Below are 21313 nucleotides of genomic sequence, written 5' to 3'. Positions count from 1 at the left end.
ACTTTCGCATGTGGTGTTAGGGCTGTATCTGATTTGTTTCAGTAAAACTATGGCAATGGTTTACTCAAAAACTATTATGTTTCGAAGTTTCAGAAAAAGTTAATAATGTACCTCTAAGGCCTCTGAAGTATAATTTCGGATTTCATTTACACGTTGTATAAAACAAATATTCTACCTATTATAAATCACACTGAAGGTGTATCAAATGACTTTTTTGAATAAGGAACAAAGTAAAAGAGACAAGTATAGTATTTATTCATTAATTAAGAATTCGATTGAATCCAACTGGCGTATCTCGAAACCCTTGCGTAGACGCCTGGCCATCTAGCTTCACCGCATCCAGTACCGAAGGAGGTGATGCCTACAGCTACACTGTTATGGAGAAGGGGTCCGCCAGAATCAGCTGTGCAGGAACCCCGACCATCGGTGTGCCATCCAGCACAGATCATGTTGGCATTGATGCTATTGAAACCGTAAACCCTTTGGCATTCAGCTTGGTTGGTTATCCTGAGTTGAACATGGCGAAGTTCCTCAGAGAGCTGTCCGCCCCACTGAAAGATAAGTTTTTATATGCTACGACAATATACAAATCGCCATCTAGCCCCAAAGTGATTGTAGCTTGTGTTATGGGTACTAAGATGACTGAAGAATATTCTTATGTATAATTAACAGTTCTAGGTATCGAACCCACGGCCTTGGACTCAGAAAGCAGGGTCGCTGCCCACTGCGCTAATCGGCCGCCAATATTTGTTGAAATAAGAGTGGTCTGGTTTTGTGGGCTTTGGCCGTGGCTAGTTACCATCCACAAAGACAAGAGAAAAAATCTTACGGACATATGACTCCATCCGATCGACCGAACATTAGTGTTATCAGCGACCCCGCCCGAACGTGGTTCCCGAACACAATGGCGGTCGCAAACCTCACTATGCCAACATCGTTGTTCATGAACGTCCCGACGTTATATGTCACGGCCAACTCGAACGCTGCCCACTGCGCCAGTCGGCCGCCAAGTATTATATGTGTTAAAATAAGACTGGTCTGGTTTTGTGGGAAGCTTTGTGGGAGGCTTTGGCCGTGGCTAGTTACCACCCACAAAGACGTGTTGCTAGATTGATAAAGTATTTAGCGTTCCTGTGCTATGTCGCTTAGAAACCGATTAAGGCTATGGGCGTAATAAAAGCCTGTAACAGGTAAACCCGTTACAATCTGAAATCAGGTTACCACGCCTCAATCCCCTAAGAAGTCATGTATCTTAAAAGGGGATTTCAAACTCTTCCCCTGACTGCATCAATGCCTCGTGTTGTAAAGTTTTTTAAATGGCAATGGGGAAACACGAAAGTCTGTCACGTCTTCTAATTTAATCAGATAAAATCCCGAACGTCCTGCCTATACGTGCTATACCTTTTCATTCTGTTTGCGACCCGACTTATCGCACCTCATTGTTTGTCTAACTAACGGAATATTATCCATAATATAGTAAACTCCCAAATTAATTTGTGATTGTTAAAACAACTCAAATTTCTACACTTGCACATCCAATGTTTGTAATATTTTAAATCAACAGTACAGAATTTCGATTGCGATTGCGACTCGGCATTTTTATTATCTTATTTAGCGTTTAATACCCCAAAGCGAACCTACGATTGCGAGATTTGTAATATTCTGAGGATATAGTGCAGGAGCTCATTGTGTAAATCTCACAGACCCCATCCGATCGACCAAACTTTAGTACCACCAGGGATTTTGTAATTGGATTCAGCGATCGACTCTGCCCGGACGTTGTTCCCAAACACAATGGCATCCGGCAAACTCACTATGCCAATATCAATGTTCATGAATGCCCTTGCTCTTATAGACTCCACTCCTGGCAGGTAATCTAGGATACCTGGTTACATTAACAACTGTCACCATGACCCATTCCCCTAAACTATTTTAGGTAGTTAAGTTAATCTGCCCTCATGCCACAGTAGATTACTCTTCAACGAATAAAAAATAAACAAAATATAAAAAAAAAACTCACTGACGTAAGACCCCAGCTGATCGACCAAACGTTGTTGTTGACTGTGATGTTGTAATTAGATCCAGCTATCGACCCCAACTTATCCCAAATATAGTGCCAATCTTATTGACTCCTATACTGGTGGTTAATCTGGGACACTTAGTTAAACTAACCACTGTAACCATAAACTATTCGCTTGGTTGCATTAGTTAATTTAAGGGTGGTTAAGGTTTAGTTAATCTGTCTTTATGTCACAGTAGATCTTCTAAACTTGTCTCCGATTATAAAATAAATAATCAATAAAAAAAAACTTACAGACATAAGACCCCATCCGATCGACCAAACGTTTGTGTTGTCAGCGACGTGGTAATTGGGTCCAGCGATCGACCCCGCCCGAACGTAGCCTCCTAACACAATGGCGGTAGCCAACCTCACTATGCCAACATCGTTGTTCATGAACGTCCCAACGTTATATTGCGGATGGGTTATATGCCTGGCCACGTTGTGCGTTGCGCCACCGCTGTTCGCGAAGGTAGATCCAACTCGAACCCTGAACGTAGTGGCGACCTTACCTCTATATAAAAACAGAAATAGGAAAATATGGAGTAATAATTTTGCCCAATAAAATAAGTCTAAAAAAATGGCGACGTAAAATTAGCGAAATTGAAAAAAAAAAACACCGAAATTTGTTGCTTTTTTGTTGCTAATTAGTTGCTAAAAAAATAATTTTTAGTGGGAGGGCCAAGGTTTGATTCCCGGTGGGGCAGTTTGTTAGTTGCATCCTACTTACAAAGACGTGCTGCCAAGCGATTTAGTGTTCCGCAATGTTGTATAAACGTAGGAAACGTTTTTTAAAAATTAAGCTTAATTTGCTATACTCCGCCAAAAGCGGGAGAATTTATATGGTGCAATTTATAATTTCTTCAATCCTCGGACTTACATAAAGTATATCATGAAATTCCGCAAAGGAATGCCTGCTTCTATACGATTTTATTAGGTCATCTAATTGAGAAATATGTAAATCAAACAGTGGATACAAGAAAGCGTTACTTTGCGGAATTTGATGATTTACTTTGGTAATATATATATATTTCATTGTAAACTGTAAAATGATGTTAAAAAATAGCAATCTGCTGAATTTTTTGGCTCTTCTCGGTAGAATCTGCCTTAAGAACCGGTGTTAGAGTCACCTCAAACAGACTGACTTGACCTTTCAAAAGTGCCTGTAAACTGGGCATACTTGAAAAAAATAATTTTGAATTTTGAATTTTTTTGAATTTTGCGGAAGCCATATGATACAGAGTTACAATAAGTTTTTTTTTAAAGTAAGGCCCATCATCATAAATATTAAATTTATTGACGTTTCGATTCGTCCACGTTTAATACGTTTTTTAACAAATCCCGTGAGAACCGTTTGATTTCCTGATATAAAAAGTAGCTTATGCCACTCTCCTTCCTTTCAACTAACTCCATGCCTAAAAAACCAAGTGGATTGATTGCTTGGGGCGTGAAGGAAGGACAAACGTACAAACAAACATTCGCATTTAGTTTTAGAACTTTATTCCAAGCTGGCAGTGAAAACAGGTTAAAATATTGTACTGTGCGTCAGTTATTAAAAATATTATATTTAGACAATAGATTCTTACACCCAACAGTGAGACGCTGACAAGATGGATCTGTTGTTCAAGATCATACCACCGCAGTCTTGCCGGAAGGCCGCATTATTTGTAGACACCAAAAGAACCGCAGCGAAGGGATATTGGGTGATACTTACGATTGAACCTCCTACTATCCTTTCCTTGCGCGGGATCGCTATAATAAAATATTTATTTTATTTTTATTTGGACTCTTTATTTGTACACCACTAGGACTTAGGAAAATAAACTTCGAGACATCTTTTCGTCCAAAATCCCTCAGTGCCTGAAGACCAAAGTCTTCGAACAGTGCGTGTTGCCAGTGATGACTTACGGATCCGAAACGTGGTCGCTTAGTATTGGCCTCATAAGAAGGCACAGAATCACTCAGCGAGCGATGGAGAGAGCAATGTCAAAAGTCAAAGTCAAAGTAAAAAAATATCTTTATTCAAGTAGGCCCGGCCCATAGGTAGCACTTTTGATGCGTACATAAGAATTACACGGTAGTGAGATGATGGCGATAACCACATTCGTAAACTTAAAACTATAGCTACGAGAGCTCTAAACGCATCCTGGTCTAAGAAGAAGCCCACAACAAACTAAGCCGGGTGTTTTTTTTTGTTATCACCATCCCACAATGTCATTTAAAATTATTAGAAGAGCCTGGTTGGAGCAATATTTCACACCCAAGCTTTTTTACGTAGTCCTTTATACTATAATAGGACTTCTCTATAAGCTTAAGTAATGTTGGGAGTATCTCTTTGTGATCAAATCAGGAATGTGGAATCCGTAGAAGAACCAGAGTTACAAACATAGCTCAGCGAGTCGCAAAGCTGAAGTGGAAATGGGCGGGGCACATAGCTCGGAGAACCGATGGACGTTGGGTTGGTCGGCCCCAAAGAGGTGGACAGACGACATCAAACGAGTCGCTGGGAGCCGCTGGGAGCCGCTGGAAGCAAGCGGCCCAGAACCGTGGATTTTGGAAGTCCCTACAAAAGACCTCCAGTGGACTTCGATTGGTTGAAGTGATGATGATGATGAGGACCACAAAGCCTGGAGTAGAATACCAAAAGCCTCCTTTTGGCTTAGAAGCGATCTCTACCAGGAAACCCAAGGATTACGACAACGAGAGCGAGAACAAATAGGTATGTAAAATAATTATAAACCTAAATTCATATAACTGCATTCGAATACATAAACAAAAAATACACAAATTAAAAAAAAAATATATATATATATATATGACATAAATATAAAAATAATAAACTTACATATATTATTATGATAAGCTAAATTAATAAATAGATGGGGAAAAAATATTAGAATAAGAATAGAAATGGAGTGTTTTAACCTCCCACGGACAAACGATGGGGTGCTATAAGTTTGACGTGTCTATGTTGTATGTTTGTGTGATTGTGTCTGTGGCACCGTAGGGCTCGAACGGATAAACCGATTTTCATTTTGTTATTTGGCTTGTACGGTTAATCAGTCGAGATTGTTCTTTGCATTTTTTTATGTCCAAGATGGCCGCCGCCACAAAATGGCGGATTACACATTTATCCATACATAAACATTACACACATTATATACATTACACATTTATCCATACATATATATTACATATTTATCCACAGTTCCCTCAATGAAAGTGCTTGCCTAGTAGAATACTACGCTATGATGTGAAAGGGTTTGGTCTAGTGCAACAATGTACACGAAATTAAAAGTAGGGCTGTTTTTAGAGTTTAAATTTATAACTATTATATTTACTTAAAATTCTGCAAATAATATGATCGTGCAATTTTTTTTTCTTTTATAAATATATTTATTAATTAAATAATTGTATAACAGTAGTTCATATCCATCTATAGCCTAGGTTAAACAAATTAATAATTTTTTACTTACAGTTTAGCAGGTAGAACACCTTTTTATGACTTTACACCATATAAATATTTTTAACTTATTAAGCAATACAACAGATGGTAATAACTTGTTTTACGTAGAACTAAGTAAATACATACGTTTATAATAAAATTAAATGCATTTAATTGTTCATGCTATGAATCTTATATTTATATTTTAAACGAGGGTAGATTTCGGAACTATGCAACAGTTACGTACAAAGCATTCACTCAGTGGTCGAGTAAGTAGAGATGTGGTGTTAACATCTGTATATTATAAGTATTTGAATTTATTTGTGTGAATCGTAGTATATATATTTATTTGTGTGAATTATTCATAAAAAAATATTCATAAGTCATCTTAGTACCCATAACACAAGCTACGCTTACTTTGGTGCTAGATGGCGATGTGTGTATTGTCGCAGTATATTTAATATTTACCATAACAGCCCGGCAACCCACAACACTGATCTGCTGCGTGGTGGGTTTATGCTTTTACTCCCTCACTCCAATGAGAAAAGAGACCAGTGCCCAGCTGTGGGACTGTCAATAAACTGAGAATGATTATGATTTATTTTATACTAGCTGTCCCGGCGAACTTCGTACCGCGGATCATTTTTTTTTATGAATGTTATATTTTAATACTTATTATACCTAATCCGGTCTAAGAGGAATCCAAAAAATTTAACATCATAAAAATTGGTCTAGCCGTTCTTGAGTTATAAATGGTGTAACTAACACAACTTTCTTTCATATATATACATTTCTATCCAGAGATTATGAGTACCTGTAACATCCTCCAACGTGCCTTGGGGGCAATCCGTGACATGTGATGAACATAACAGCCCGGCAACCCACAACACTGATCTACTGCGTGGTGGGTTTATGCTATTATTCCCTCACTCCAATGAGAAAAGGGACCTGTGCCCAACTGTGGGACTGTCAATAAGCTGAGGATGAATATGTTTATACTGAATCAATTTAAGGAGCGAGAAGGAGCATCTGTACGCAAGCGGTACAAGACCGTGGTATTTGGAACTCCATAAAAAAGACATATTATGTCCACCATTTGAAGTTCATTGATAGGTACGATGATGATGAGTAATCAATTTGAAACTTACCCTCTGCGGCCACGAGGCAAATCGCTAAAAAAACGTTGAGTTTCCACATAGCTTGCCGCTGTAACTATTTGAATAACATATGACTAAGTAACTCATGTTACTTATATAATGTCACGAACTAGTTTTACACACAGTTTCACTTGCGTTTATCAATAAATGCATTCACTTAAAATGCAGAAAGAAAGGAGAACAAGAGTCGAAAGAAGACATTCTTTTAATATCTGTGGCGGTCTCTATTTTACCTAACTAGATGGCGCCACAAAGATCCTGCATCGCTAGCGAAGTTTTCAGAAATTATAACCATACAAATTGAGCGGTGATAGCCCAGTGGTTGGGAATTGGACTTCACTTTCCGGGGTCGAGTTCAAATCCCAGCACGCAGCTCTAGCTTTTCTAAGTTTTGTACGTTTTGACCCATTAAATGCTTCTAAGGTGAAGGAAAATACTCGTAACGCTTTCTTCTATCCTGTCCAGTATATTTAGTATTATAGCTAGCGAACATGTTTCGAGCCATATAACAGCGTGGAATTTTCGGTGAAAAAATCACATTATTTCACTGATACTGAAAAGCATTTGCGTCCTGAAGGTGGACTATCTTCAGGGCGCAAATGCTTCTGTGCTAATTTTCACCAAAACCAGCTTAATAGTTGTACAAACACACAAAAAAACAAATAGACACACTTGTGCGCTTCTTATATTAGTACTAAATAATGTGTTCGTTGATTAGATATATTGTAGATAGACGTAAGTCTGTAATCCAGTTATCTTAAGTAAGCCAGTTGAATTAACCAATTATTTAGATACATTAAAGATAACAAGTATCCTGATAACAATCTATTAAAATGACCACAATTGGAGACATTTTTAGGGGTTCCTAGAAATTTCTCCAATTGTGGTCGGAAAAAATGAAACAGATAGTCTTTATCGCAGTCCGCATTTCTCAGCACTTTTTGCAATCCTGGAACTCGCATTATCGTCATCGAACGCTTTAAGTTAGACATAAAGTACCTACCTAATAACCATAACCTATAAATATTATACATCTAATTTGTTTGTGAAGTTTTTACAATTTTGTATTTTGTAGTTGCTATGTGTATGTACAATATGTAATGAAATAAATAAATAAATATAAATAAATAAATATGTAAACTGTATTTATTTGCATACTGTGTATATATATATATGTATATTGCGTATATATGTACCTTAATTTTGTTTTCACTTTTAGTTCCTAGTTCTCGAAGACTGCCCCGCATGTTTTTATCCCTGCCCCACTGACAAGAGCAAGTAATATTATTTTGATACTATCCACGGGTGTCACGTAATGTGAGGCCACTTGGAGTGATTAATAATGCAATTCCGTAGAACATAAATTTAATATATCTCGTAAGGTTTCTAATGTAAGCGAACAAATATATTTTTGTTACGAACTCACATTGCAAATCTTCGATTTATTTGCTTTTCTAATATGCATATTTAATAATATGCATGTATACTTCATATAAATACCTGGTATGCGGTCAAGGGTTGATTGGGGAAATCTACCTAGTGTAGATTTTAATGGTGTCACAATTCCGTTTTGTGCCTCTGTAAAGGACCTTGGCTTGCATCTTGATAAAGAGTTATCGTGGTCTGTGCAAGTCAGGGATTTGAGTAGAAGGACTTTTGGCACTTTTAGGTCGCTGTGCCGTCTGCGATCCATTCTTCCAATCCCGACTAAAGTTATGTTAGCATATTCTCTTTTTCTCTCTATTCTCGACTATGCGGACGCAAGCTATCTTAATTTGACCGAGGACTATCTTAACAAACTTGTGCGTCTTCAAAATCTAGCTATTCGGGTCATATTTGGATTACGCAAATATGACCATGTATCTGAATTTCGTCAGAAGCTTAAGTGGCTCCCTATCCGCCGTCGCCGGGATCTTCATGTACTTTCACTTCTGTACTGTGTGTTATTTAATCCTAAGACTCCTTCTTATCTTAAGGAGAAGTTTAAATTTCTTGGAGTGCAGTCGGAACTTAGATCGAGTCGTGCGCTGACTTTGAGCATGCCGTTCCACAAAACGAAGTTTTATAAGCATTCGTTCACTGTCAAAGCTACTGAATTGTGGAATGCACTCCCATTGATCATAAGACAGTCGAAGTCATTGGGCATATTTAAAAATGCTGTTAAGGCTCATTATCTCGCCCAGTAAAGACGACTATTATTATTTATTATTATTTATTTATCTACTCAAACTCATATTTAAGTATTTATGGTATATTAGGATATGTATTAGTATATTTTTTTTTTTATATTTATCAATAGTATTTTTAATTTTTTTTTTATTTGTGTAGTCTGGTTTATGTATTAGTATGTAGATATTTGTATGTATGTACTAAAAAGTGTACCCCACCTATTTGTTTTCTTTTTAGTTTTCCTAATCCTAAGGTTGCCTGGCAGAGATCGCTATTTAGCGATAAGGCCGCCTTTTGTATCCTGCTTCATTCTTCATGTGTTTGTTCTTTTTTTTGTCGTTTCTTTGCTTGAGTGGTGTACAAATAAAGAGTATAAATAAATAAAAATAAACCTTCCTCTTTAATCACTCTATCTATAACTGAAAATTGCATTAAAATTTGTTGCGTATTTAAAAAGATCTAAGCATAAGAACAGCGCGAGATACTTTGTTTGACTTTTTTTTTATGTTTGCATAGTGAATAAAACTAGAGTATACTTTGTCCTTTTCTTTCCTTTTGTGAAGATAAATCTCATATCCACGCTAGCCTTACTGTACGTCGCACATCTTACTGATGGTCGGATTAAATGCAATTTAACTCAAGTAAACCAAGACTTCGCTTCGCTCGCTCAATTAATTTTATACCCGAAGTAGAATTTTTATAAATTCTAAAACATATTTACAACCGAAACACCGAAGCAATGTTATGAAACAAGTTAATTTATTGTTCCGCTATTTTAAGCTTATTTAAATAAATAAATAAATAAATATACTACGAGAATACACACGTCTCCACCTAGCCCCAAAGTAAGCGTAGCTTGTGTTATGAGTACTAAGATGACTGATGAATATTTTTATGAATTATATATACATAAATACTTAGAAAATACATATAAACACCCAGACACTGAAAAACACTTAATGCTCATCACACAAACAATTCATAGCTTGAATGGAATTTTAAAAAGAATATAGTCAATAATTATTTTTTAATTAATTAATTTATTTATTTATAATGAACTATTGTTCATTATAAATAAATAAATTAATACAGTAGATACATTTAAACTTGCCCTTTTTTTTGGAATTATTCACATAGTAAATGTTAACAAAAATAAATATTTATATATATGTTTGTAAATATCAGATGTTATAAAATGAAGAAAATCTCCCGTAAGAGTTAAAAAAAACTTAAGGATGGGCACTTTAAAAGTTATAAAAAGGTTACTCTTAAGTATTTACAACTAGTACTGGAGATTTTCTTCATTTTATATAATTTGCATACCCTGTGTGCAAAAAAAACTAAGTGTGTGGAATTTATTTTACCAAATGTAAAGAAAGTTAATAAAAATATAATAATAAATGGAGAATCACTAAAAATGGAAGATTCCACAGTTTTTCTGGGCATGACCTTGGATTGTAAGCTTCAGTGGGGTACCCATATAGATACACTAGCAGGTAAACTAAGCTCGGCTGCCTACGCCGTCAGGAAAATTAGACAGATTACTGACGTAGAAACAGCAAGACTTGTTTACTTCGCGTACTTTCATAGTGTGATGTCTTACGGGATCTTATTATGGGGCAAAGCTGCTGATATTGAAACTATATTCATATTGCAGAAAAGAGCTGTACGGTCAATATATAAACTTAAATCACGTGAATCCCTGCGTGAAAAATTTAAAGAAATTGGTATACTTACGGTAGCCTCACAATACATTTATAACAATATAGTATTTGTAAGACAACATATTAGTCTTTATAAACAAAAAGTGGATATAAACAGTCGACTTACAAGAAATGGTCATAAATTAGTGACATCTGCATATCGTCTGCGAAAGGTGCAGAAGTCATTTGTGGGATTGAGTATACGCTTTTATAATATGATTCCTAAGGTAATTTTGGACCTACCAATGCATAAGTTTAAAGAATGTGTTAAAACACATTTATTACAGCGAGGTTATTATACAGTTGATGAGTTTCTTAATGACAGGGTTGCTTGGAAGCATCCGGCTTCGCTTTCATCTCTCACAAGATAGAAAAATGAATGTTAAAATATAAAATGTAAATTTTTGATGTTGGAAAAGAGCAACTGCTGAGTTTCTTGCCGGCTTCTTCTCGGTAGAATCTGCCTTCCGAACCGGTGGTAGAGTCACTACACACGGACAGACTTGACGTTTCAAAAGTGCTTGTATTAGGCCTACTTGAAATAAATGAATTTTGAATTTTGAATTTGAATTTGAATTTGTGCGTACCCTCTGTCACTCTGTGCACGCCTCTGATAGCGGCCTAAGCCTTTCTCTTTCTCAGAAGAGACCCGTATCCTACAATCAATCGGTAATGGGTATATAGATCAAAATGATTGTATGTAATAATGATGACTGTATTAATTTATTTATTTATAATGAACTGTTGTTCATTATAAATAAATAAATTAATAATTCACATAGTAAATGTTCAACTAATTACAGGTTATCAAAGCATGCATTAAAATGTAAAAAGTCATTCCTATAAATTATTTACAGTTTGTCCTACAATTATTAGTCTGCTAATATAAGCCTTAAAAGGATAAATATTTAAAGCTAAGTTACAATGAATTATTTCACTTAATCAATTATTAGGAACCAAAACAAAAATGAATTAATTCGGATTAAAATAATTAATATTGATGTCTTAAAAATAATAAATGAAATTAAACTTAAATAACTAAAATGTAAGTCAGGTTAATTAGTAGAAAAAAAATCTATAACTTTTCGTCTAAATTTAACGTAACTGTTATGAAAAAGTCTAATTTATTATGATTAATAATAACTTGCCTTCTGCGGTACGGAACCCTCACTGTTTATCGTTCATACATGGTCGGATTTTATTGTGGATTTATAAAAAAAATACCCGTAAAATATTTGATGACACCTGCGTTACACAATTTGCATTTCAGCTTAGGCAATTTTATGATCATTAAACACTTAGATAAAGGCAAGCATCATATGTATAGTTTTATTTTAACAAAGTAATTTGTGACAAACTAAAATACAAACGTGGGAAGATGAAGACGATTTGGGTTTTATTTTCTATATTTCTAACCGCCATTACTTGTAAGTAATGTAAACACTTTAAGTTATCAGTGCCAGAGCATCATCATTTTGATCTATACACCCATTACCGATGGATTGTAGGATACGGGTGTCTTCTGAGAAAGAGAAAGGCTTAGGCTGCTATCAGAGGCGTGCACAGAGGCAGTGGCGTACATAGAGGGTATGCACAGGGTATGCAGATGATATAAAATGAAGAAAATCTCCAGTACGAGTTATAATAAACTTACGGATAGACATTGTAAGAGTTATTCAAATTCTACCCTTAAGTATTTATAACACGTACTGGAGATTTTCTTCATTTCATATCATCTGCATACCCTGTGCATACCCTCTATGCACGCCACTGCACAGAGGGTATGCACAGGGTATGCAAATTATATAAAATGAAGAAAATCTCCAGTACTAGTTGTAAATACTTAAGAGTAACCTTTTTATAACTCTTAAAGTGCCCATCCTTAAGTTTTTTTTAACTCTTACGGGAGATTTTCTTCATTTTATAACATCTGATATTTACATACATATATATAAATATATATGTTTTTACTATATATATGTAGTACTAGTATATATTGTATATGTAATGTTTATAATTAGCACAATTTAAGTATTGCACTATCCCGTTTTTTCTAATATGTTTCTTAAACCAAAGGTTGTCTGAAGGAGATCGCTTAAAGCGATAAGACCGCCTTTGTGCATATGTATATTATCGTTTTTTTTGTTAACCTGTTTTTATATTTGTATGTGCAATAAAGACTTTTTCTTCTTCTTCTTCTTCTTCTTCTTCATACCCTGTGCATACCTTCTATGCACGCCACTGGCCCACCAAGCCAAGTTTGGCCAGCTCGGTGTATAGTGGCCTTGATAGTGTGGATTGGTAGACTTCACACGGCCTTAAAAGCAATATGTTTAACTCTCAAGCATGCAGGTTTCCTCACGATGTTTTCATTCGCCACTAAGCAAGATATACACTACACACTCATAACTTGAAAAAATTGTAGGTGTGTGCAGATTTTTGAACTCTGCTCCACCGAAAGGGAGCTGGAATTTTTATAAACTAAGCTATCATTAGATGCAACTTTATCCGACCGATCAGTTGTTTTGGTGTTTTGAAAATACGCGGGAGCTGTTTATTTCTCTGGGATAATAACTATCCTATGTTCGTTTATCTATCTATTTATACGGAACTTTCCGTCCCGATCGGTTTAGGTGTGCAGCTGTAAATAAAGTTTTTTTTAATGTTTTTGACCATTTAACAAGTCATGTAAATTCATGCACTACCGATATGCATGTATTCACATAACTTTATCAACGCAAAATTTACTTTCTGAACTTGAATTCATATTTATTTCTCACTGTAATAATTATTGTGAATATTGGACTACCTGTATAAGAATAATAGTTCTTCCGAACAGCTTATTTTTTTTAATTAAGATCTTCTGATCACATACTCAGATAAGATAAGAATTTAAAAACCCCCAACTTTAAATTTAGTGTAAATTATTCTACTGGTTACTCTATTGAAAAACAAATATTTCACCATTTTGTGGTGGCGGCCATCTTGGATTTGAAATTTGTCATAATGTATATTATTCTACAAGCCCTTTCATATGATACGAATATTCGGCGGCCATCTTGGACCTATTTTAATCAAAAATAGCTAAAAACACTCCCGACTTATTCACCTTTCAAACAAAAAAACAACATTCACATCGGAAATACGATGCCAAAGACAGACAAGTCAAACTTAAAACGCCTTGTCATTTTTGCATCGGGCGACACAAATAAATAATTCCATTTCATTCCTTTAATCCTTTGGTAACGATTACAGTTAGTTATACAATTATATAAATATAATTTTTTATCCATCTCCAGAAATCTTAATCTCCAGGAATTTATTCTATCTATAAACGGAAAATTCGAATGTTGTTGCTTGAAAGAAAGATTTTCTTGATACTTAACATTTTTGTTTTCAGCCGCACAAGGGCAACACGAAAGGATAATAGGTGGCTCGGTAACCAGTATTAACACGTATCCGTTTGCCGCATCTCTTCAAATCAATCTGGACGGTAGCCGCTTTGTCCACCATTGTGGTGGTACGATCATAAACAATAGATCTATACTCACGGCGGCTCACTGTTGGCGGTAAGACAATATAATAACTTTCACCTTTAACACACTAGCTGTGGCCCGCAACTTGGTCCAGGTTTATTTTCGAACTATTTCAAGGGGATGTAAACTAAATTCCTTTCAAATTTCATCAAGAACGGGTCATCGGTGGATCCGAACGTAGGTAAACAGACAGACACACTTTCGTATTTATTATATCGTGGCTTACCCAGCGTTATCGACTAATATGTAGTGTTACTGTTAAGCCACATAATGCAGCCCATTGCTATCATGAATTCAAAGTATTTAAAATAAGGCAAAACTGGAGTAGGCCCTCAGGACGGGCAAATGGTAATGTTTACTTGATTTAAGGTTTCAAATAAGTGTGTGATAAGATTAAAGCTCCAAGAGCAAGAACAAATATATTTCGACCCAACCTCAGTCGTTTGTTTGAATATTGATACATAAATTATTATTTCAATACATACATTTATTTTAAAATGTAATTATAATTATTTATTTTATTTATTTAGCAACGCACCCCGTGAAGACATTACAGCTTCCCAATTCATCTCCCCGGGGCTATTAAAAGAATGTATGAACGAGTAATATTACAACAAATTAAATTAAAACATAAAAATAAGCTATATAACATTAAGAATTAAAAAAAAAAACAATAATAACAATAACTAAAAATTCAAATTCAAAATAATAATAAAAACAAAGCATTCAAACATATAATTAATATCGTAGATTACCTACTCTTTAATAACATTTTAATTTGCTTTTGTAGCTGAAGCGGTTTATTATATAGATTATTATGTATATTTCAGTACGATTGAAATAACTTGACGTTTGTATTGGATAGAAGCAGGCGTTACTTTGCGATAATCCGTGATATATTATGAAAATTAAAACGCACATAACTTAGAAAAGTTAAAGGTGCTTGCTGGGATTCAAACTCGGCAACCTGAGAGTTAAGTCGAAGTGCTACCCACTAGGCTATCACCGCTTCTAACTTTTAGAATATGTCGAATTCGTCTGTTATGTAGAACTTCTTACATAACAGACGAAAGAATAGAACTCAGTTCTCTAACTTAACTACTTAATCTAATCGACGAGACGGTTAAGTAATTGCATATAAAGTAAATAAATTATTCATATAATATTTGGTTATCATTTATTCATTGATTTGAATAACTGAATTAATGAATGAATACATTTTTACTTTACACCACATAAAGTGAAAACAAACAAAAAATATCAGAACATATCAGTTTTTTAGCCTTATCGCTACATAGCGATCTCTTTCAGGTTACTGATAGCGTGAAAGACTTTTGGGAAGACATCTTTTTTACTGACGACCTGCCTGGCGCATTAACGCTGTAGCATTATAAGTTGGGGGTCCCGGCTTCGATCTCCGCGTGGAGAAAATTTCGGATTAAATGTTATTGTTTCTTGTTTGTTTGTTTGTTTGTTTTGTTGTTCAATTATCTAAGATAAGAATGAAAAATAAATAAAAACGATATGAAGCTTATAAATTTGATATACGTAATAGTAAGTTATCAGTGTTTATGGAAAATATGTGGTTTAGGCGATACATCTTTTTTTAAGCACAAAGGCAAGCACGCTCCTCAGACGGTGGAGACAGCGGCAACGGTGTGTAACTAAATAACTCTTAATGGAAAAAAATAAATGGGAAAATCCCTTTATGGAGCACTGGGTTGGTACACCCTCACACACCAAGTGCTCAAGAGGGTACTTACCTTAGTTAGGAGATTCCTAATTATTTATTATTTATGGTTTTGGTCAATTTTAGTTTATAATATAGTAAATAAGATAATTATTATTGTTGTAGCTATGGATTTTTATCTGAAATGAAAATGATAAAAATAACGTTCACGTTATTTTTATCATTTATTATTTTTTTTTTTTTTTTTAAATTATTAACAATGCTTAAAAATAAATTAAAAAACACTATTAAAAATTTATTAGAAAAAAAAATCTTCCACCCTCCGCTTGCGGGGCTTTTGAATGCCCAAGCAACCGGTGGTCAGGGCTCCAGAGTGGGAAACCTCCTCACAATACGCGCCATTTCAAGGACTACTAACGTTATTGAACGTTATTATTATTATGATTAATAACTTCCTCAATTTTTCAGAAATTCAGAAATTATAAATTCCCAAATTCCCCTGCCGGGAATCAAACCCGGAACCCCCTACTTAAATTCACAGCGCTCATCATTGTCAAAAAATTAATTTTAGACCCAGTGATGTGGCATCAATGTGGCGTGTGCGTGTCGGCTCAACCAACGTAAGCAGCGGTGGCAGACTTCACAACGTGGCCCAACTTATCCGCCACCCGCAGAACGTTGGTTCGTGGAGCCATGACAACGATGTGTCCATATTCAGATTGGCAACCACCATCCCACTTGGGTCCGCGACGTTGCGGGCGGCGGGTTTGGCTGGGCCCAACCTTCCTCTACACGACCACATGAATGTTTTCGCTATCGGCTGGGGATTTACAACTGTAAGTTTATTGATATCTATAGGGCACGCAGCCGGTATGTAGCCGTGATAGCCCGGTGCGTAGGACCACGACTACACTAAGGGGGCTGAGTTCGAATCCCAGCTCGCACCTCTAACTTTTCTGAGTTATGTGCGTTTTAATTAATTAAAATATCACTTGCTGCAACGGTGAAGGAAAACATCGTGAGGAAATCTGCATGCCTGAAAGTTCTGCGTAATGTTCTTAAATGTTCCTACCTATACTGAGTTATATAAATTATGGAACTTAAATAAAAGGGTTTTACATTTATCATTGTCGACCTACACGCATTCTAAATGGTAATGTGAATAAGTAACGATTTTGTAGCATTAATTGTGAATGTTAATATATTAATCTATTAGACTAACAAAGCAAAAATTTGTCAACGGCTGGGTGTACGGAAAAATTCTTTTGAGTTTATGCTTACACCTTTAAATTAAGACCTGTGATGTATATTATGTGTAATGAGTTAATAAATAAATAAAAAGGTGTGTGGAGTCCACCAATCCGCATTGGGCCAGCGTGGTGGATTACGGCCTAAACCCCCATCTCATTGTGGGCTGAAACTCGTGCTCTGTAGTGGGCCGGTAATAAGTTCATGACAAAGCAGGGCTGGTGAACCTTTGGCACGCGTGCCAAAAATGGTTTAGGTCACGTCGTTAATTGAGAAACTCTCCATTACTTTGTCAAAAATAACTGATTTATAGTGAGTTTGAATATATATAGTTTGAATATATATAGTAGTAATAGTTTGCATGTAGTGAATTTCAGTGCCTATTGTAGCATATTAACGACATATCATCATATCAAACCATTAACTGACCACAACAGGTCTCCTCCCACGATAAGAAGGGGTTATTTATATTATATTATATTAAACTCTTTATTTGTATACCACAACATTAAGATATTTAAAATATAACAAAAACAGAAACATATCGAAAGAAGTAGTAATACAAAAGGCGGCCTTATCGCTTAATAGCGATCTCTGCGAGGCAACCTTAGAATTAGGAAAAAAAAAAGAAGAGGAGAATAGACTGCTGGTGGTACAAATATTAAAATACATACATGCGAATAACTACATGCTAATATATAAACTAGTGTACACAAAAAGATAAAAAGTAAATAATATAATTAATAAATAAATATAAAAATAAACTAATATATATAATAACAACACTTACAATTATGGGGAATCCATCACGCTGGCCCAAGCTCATGAGGATCAGCACCTACGCTTCGGGCGGCACTTATGTTCCACTTTTCACATACATTAATAGTAGTAGTAGTTTTTAAAGGACATTGTGAGATGGTGATAACAAAAAAAAAATAACAACCGGCTAAGTTTGTTGTGGGCTTCTTCTTAGACCAGGGCGCGTTTCAGTTCCAGTTATACCGTCAGATGGTGATTACTTTAAAAAAAAAAACCTGCCACAGGAAAATGGCCCTAAGGCCACTCGTTTATGCGTCGCTAAATCTGTACAGCAGATATTTACTTTACAAACGTTATGCAAAAAGGTCTATAGAAGCCTAGCTTCTAGAGAAGTGTTCGCAATTTTGTTTTTTTTTTTATGTTTATAGACGAGCGCTTGACTGCAATCACACCTGATGGTAAGTGATGATGCAGCCTAAGGTGGAGCGCGTTTGCCTAGAAGATGCCTATTCACTCTTGATTTGGTTTACTACTGAGTTTAAGAATAGGAAATAATACATGTTTAGTTATTTATATAAGTAAATAATTTTCATTAATTATTTGTATAAGAATTATTGACACTGACATTGCATGTTTAAGATGATAAGAATCGTATGACTAGTAAGGTAGGACTGTAATAACTCTTTTTAATTTGCGAACACCTGTATGAAAAATATGCAATAGTATATAATATATAAATAATAAATAAATATACTACGACAATACACACATCGCCATCTAGCCCCAAAGTAAGCGTAGCTTGTGTTATGGGTACTAAGATAGCTGATGAATATTTTTTTATGAATATAATACACATAAACACTTATAATATACAGATAAACACCCAGACACTGAAAAACATCCATGTTCATCACACAAACATTTTCCAGTTGTGGGAATCGAACCCACGACCTTTGGCTCCGAAAGCAGGGTCGCTACAAACTGCGCCAATCGGCCGTCAATAAAATAATAGTAAAACAGTTAAACGATTAATAAATTATTCATTGATTGATTGGACAATTTTGAGCTTTAACACAATGACGTTAAGTTCCCTTTTACTTCTAGCGAACTGGAGGTCTATCTGAGTCGTTACGTCATGTTCAACTCCGGAAGTTCACCCAGGCTAGATGCCGAAGCTCCTATGGCACGAGTTTTATCACCGACAACATGCTGTGCGCTGGCTGGGAAGCTGGAGGCCGGGGCTCCTGCTTCCACGACTCTGGAACTGCTCTAGTCGCACAAAATGTGGTGGTGGGCATCACCAGTTTCGTCGGTGATTGTGGTCATTCCAACTGGCCTGGCATTTACACGAGAGTCGGCCGATTTATAACATGGATTGCAAATAATGCGTAAAATTAATATGTACGTCGCAACCTACTAGATAAACTGTTGAATTTTCTTTTCGTTTTTATTTACTTCGCGAAACTGACTATCAACTGCTTACTCTAATATAAACTATAGCACTATTTGGCAAGTGTATACAATTGTGCCTTCTCGATGCGAACATAGCATGCAAATCCGCTGGGTACATAAGGCTAAACAGCTAAAAAATAATATAAAAAAATATAAATTACTAAGAAAAGAAAGATTATGGAAATAAAATTACTTAAGCAATTAACTATTTCTTAATTAAAGCTTAACACTAGGTATGTTATCGCTGAAGATATATATGCTATCACGAAAGCAATTTGCAAGAAATTGCATTCGATACATAGGACTATGTTGGCCAGGATTAGTTCTGGTTTTTGGCAAGCAAAAAGTCTTACGGTTTTTTAGGCGGCTACCTTCACGTGGAACTACGATTTTTAAACGCTCAATCAACTCAGGCGCATCAATAAGGCCTTTCATTAATTTTACAAGAAAAATTACATCAAAAAAAAACATTTGTAATCTTTCTACGCTCCTTCAGTGAAAACAGTTTATAAAAATCAAGTCGGCGAGGTACATTATTTACTGTCTTTGAAACTTGTCTGTAAAACTGAAACGCTAATGGTTTTTGAATAAACCATTGCCATAGTTTATAAATAAAAGAGAAAGTTTGTGGGTATGTTCCGTATAGGCTCCGAAACGGCTGGACCGATTTCAATGAAACTTTCAGGCAATCTCCGGATTGACCTGGCGAGTAATCCTGTAAAGTTTGGTGACGATCGGAGCACTCCTATTTTTGAACTGTCAAACTGTCAAATACAGCTTTAATTTACTATGGTGATATTCTATAGTTGGGTGTACATGGGTGTAGATAATGATCTTCACCCGCTCGAGAAGAGAATAGAAGAGAATGAATACGGAGAGAAATAAATGATTTAATATATTATGAGACTTAAATTAAAAATTTAATGATGTAAGTTTATTGTTTAAATAAAATATAGCAAAATCTGGGTACGCTAGTAGTTTATACTGAAAGAAATCAGATACAGCCCTAATATCACAAGCAAAATTAAAATCTATATATGTATTAGGTATATATTATGTCTCCAAAGCGATTCGCAAGAAATTGCATCCCATATCCGATATTCGATTCATATTGGACTATGACCAAGATTGGTTCTAGTATTGAATGTGATTCCATTACGTACAGAAATCATATTCTACAAAATATTATTACGGGTTTTTCATTATATGGTTGGGTATATCTGAGTAGATTCAGCAGTTTGTAGATCTGAAACATATTTCATTATTTCGTGTGGGTTGGGAATAAAAAAATATAGTTAAATTTCGACAGCCGATTGGTTCAGTGGGCAGCGACCCTGCTATCTGAGTCCAAGGCCGTGGTTTCGATTCCCACAACTGGAAAATGTTTGTGTCATGAACATGCATGTTTTTCAGTGTTTGGGTATTTATCTGTATGTTATAAGTATTTATGTATATTATTCATAAAAATATTCTTCAGTCACCGTAATACCCATAACACAAGTTAAGCTTACTTTGGGGCTAGATAGCGATGTGTGTATTGTCGTAGTTTATTTATTATTGATTAATAAATAATAAATATACTAAAATCACAAAAAGGGTGACAAGACTGAAATAAATAACTACAGACCCATAAGTCTCATGTCGAACATCTGTAAAGTTTTTGCCAAAATAATCTTATGTCGAATAACGAGAACTCTGGACGAAAATCAACCTAGGGAACAAGCAGGCTTCAGGGCAGGATACTCAACATTAGATCATATACATGCTGTGCGACAAATTTTTGCTGAATTGTAGTCGAATAAATAAAAACACAGCATTGCTATTATTCATATCATTAGTAACGAGGCAATAAAAGGATTTTACAGGCAGGTAAAGGCAGGTTATTCTTTTAGCTAAGTCGAGTATGTTATAGGCTGTAAAAGCGGTACTAAGATAACGTTACAGACATAAAGGCGCGTACATCTGCAATATTATAAACGCAAAACTATTTGAATTGCTTTGTCTTTATTTCACGCAGCAACGGAGCAAAAGATTGATCAATTAATGAATGTATAAATATACTTTTATTGTACGTTTTCAATTTGGCGCATACAGA

General features: G+C 35.4%; 2 protein-coding genes across 2 annotated transcripts; one reads left to right on the top strand and one right to left on the bottom strand.

The window, feature by feature from the left end:
• Window positions 1-236: 236 nt before the first annotated feature.
• Window positions 237-6709, bottom strand: LOC120634277 (trypsin CFT-1-like). The gene is made up of 4 exons (XM_039904766.1): window positions 6653-6709; window positions 3646-3811; window positions 2315-2573; window positions 237-551 (listed from the first exon to the last, which is right to left on the bottom strand). Exons 1-4 carry the CDS (start codon window positions 6699-6701, stop codon window positions 264-266), a joined length of 762 nt encoding a protein of 253 aa, XP_039760700.1. The 5' UTR covers window positions 6702-6709; the 3' UTR covers window positions 237-263.
• A 5321-nt stretch (window positions 6710-12030) lies between these two features.
• LOC120634098 (trypsin, alkaline C-like) lies at window positions 12031-19158 on the top strand. The gene is made up of 4 exons (XM_039904491.1): window positions 12031-12109; window positions 13934-14102; window positions 16337-16595; window positions 18871-19158. The coding sequence occupies exons 1-4, from the start codon at window positions 12031-12033 to the stop codon at window positions 19156-19158; spliced, it is 795 nt and encodes a 264-aa protein (XP_039760425.1).
• Window positions 19159-21313: the final 2155 nt, after the last annotated feature.

The sequence above is a fragment of the Pararge aegeria genome, chromosome 23 (genome assembly GCF_905163445.1).
Source record: "Pararge aegeria chromosome 23, ilParAegt1.1, whole genome shotgun sequence".
In the NCBI taxonomy this organism is placed as follows: Eukaryota; Metazoa; Arthropoda; class Insecta; order Lepidoptera; family Nymphalidae; genus Pararge; species Pararge aegeria.
The sequence above is the reverse complement of the archived record's forward strand: the minus strand, read 5'-3'. Positions and strand labels throughout refer to the sequence as shown.

Bases quoted from the DNA above. Each gene is read 5' to 3' on its own strand.
- LOC120634277 (XM_039904766.1), bottom strand. From the start codon at position 6,701: ATGTGGAAACTCAACGTTTTTTTAGCGATTTGCCTCGTGGCCGCAGAG. The intron at 2,574-3,645 runs GTAAGAATCTAT...GTTTTTATATAG, and splicing joins TCAGCGTCTCACTGTTGGGT to AGGTAAGGTCGCCACTACGT. The intron at 552-2,314 runs GTAAGTTTTTTT...CTTATCTTTCAG, and splicing joins TCGGATGGGGTCTTATGTCT to TGGGGCGGACAGCTCTCTGA.
- LOC120634098 (XM_039904491.1), top strand. From the start codon at position 12,031: ATGGATTGTAGGATACGGGTGTCTTCTGAGAAAGAGAAAGGCTTAGGC. The intron at 12,110-13,933 runs GTACATAGAGGG...TTTTGTTTTCAG, and splicing joins GCGTGCACAGAGGCAGTGGC to CCGCACAAGGGCAACACGAA. The intron at 16,596-18,870 runs GTAAGTTTATTG...TTTTACTTCTAG, and splicing joins TCGGCTGGGGATTTACAACT to CGAACTGGAGGTCTATCTGA.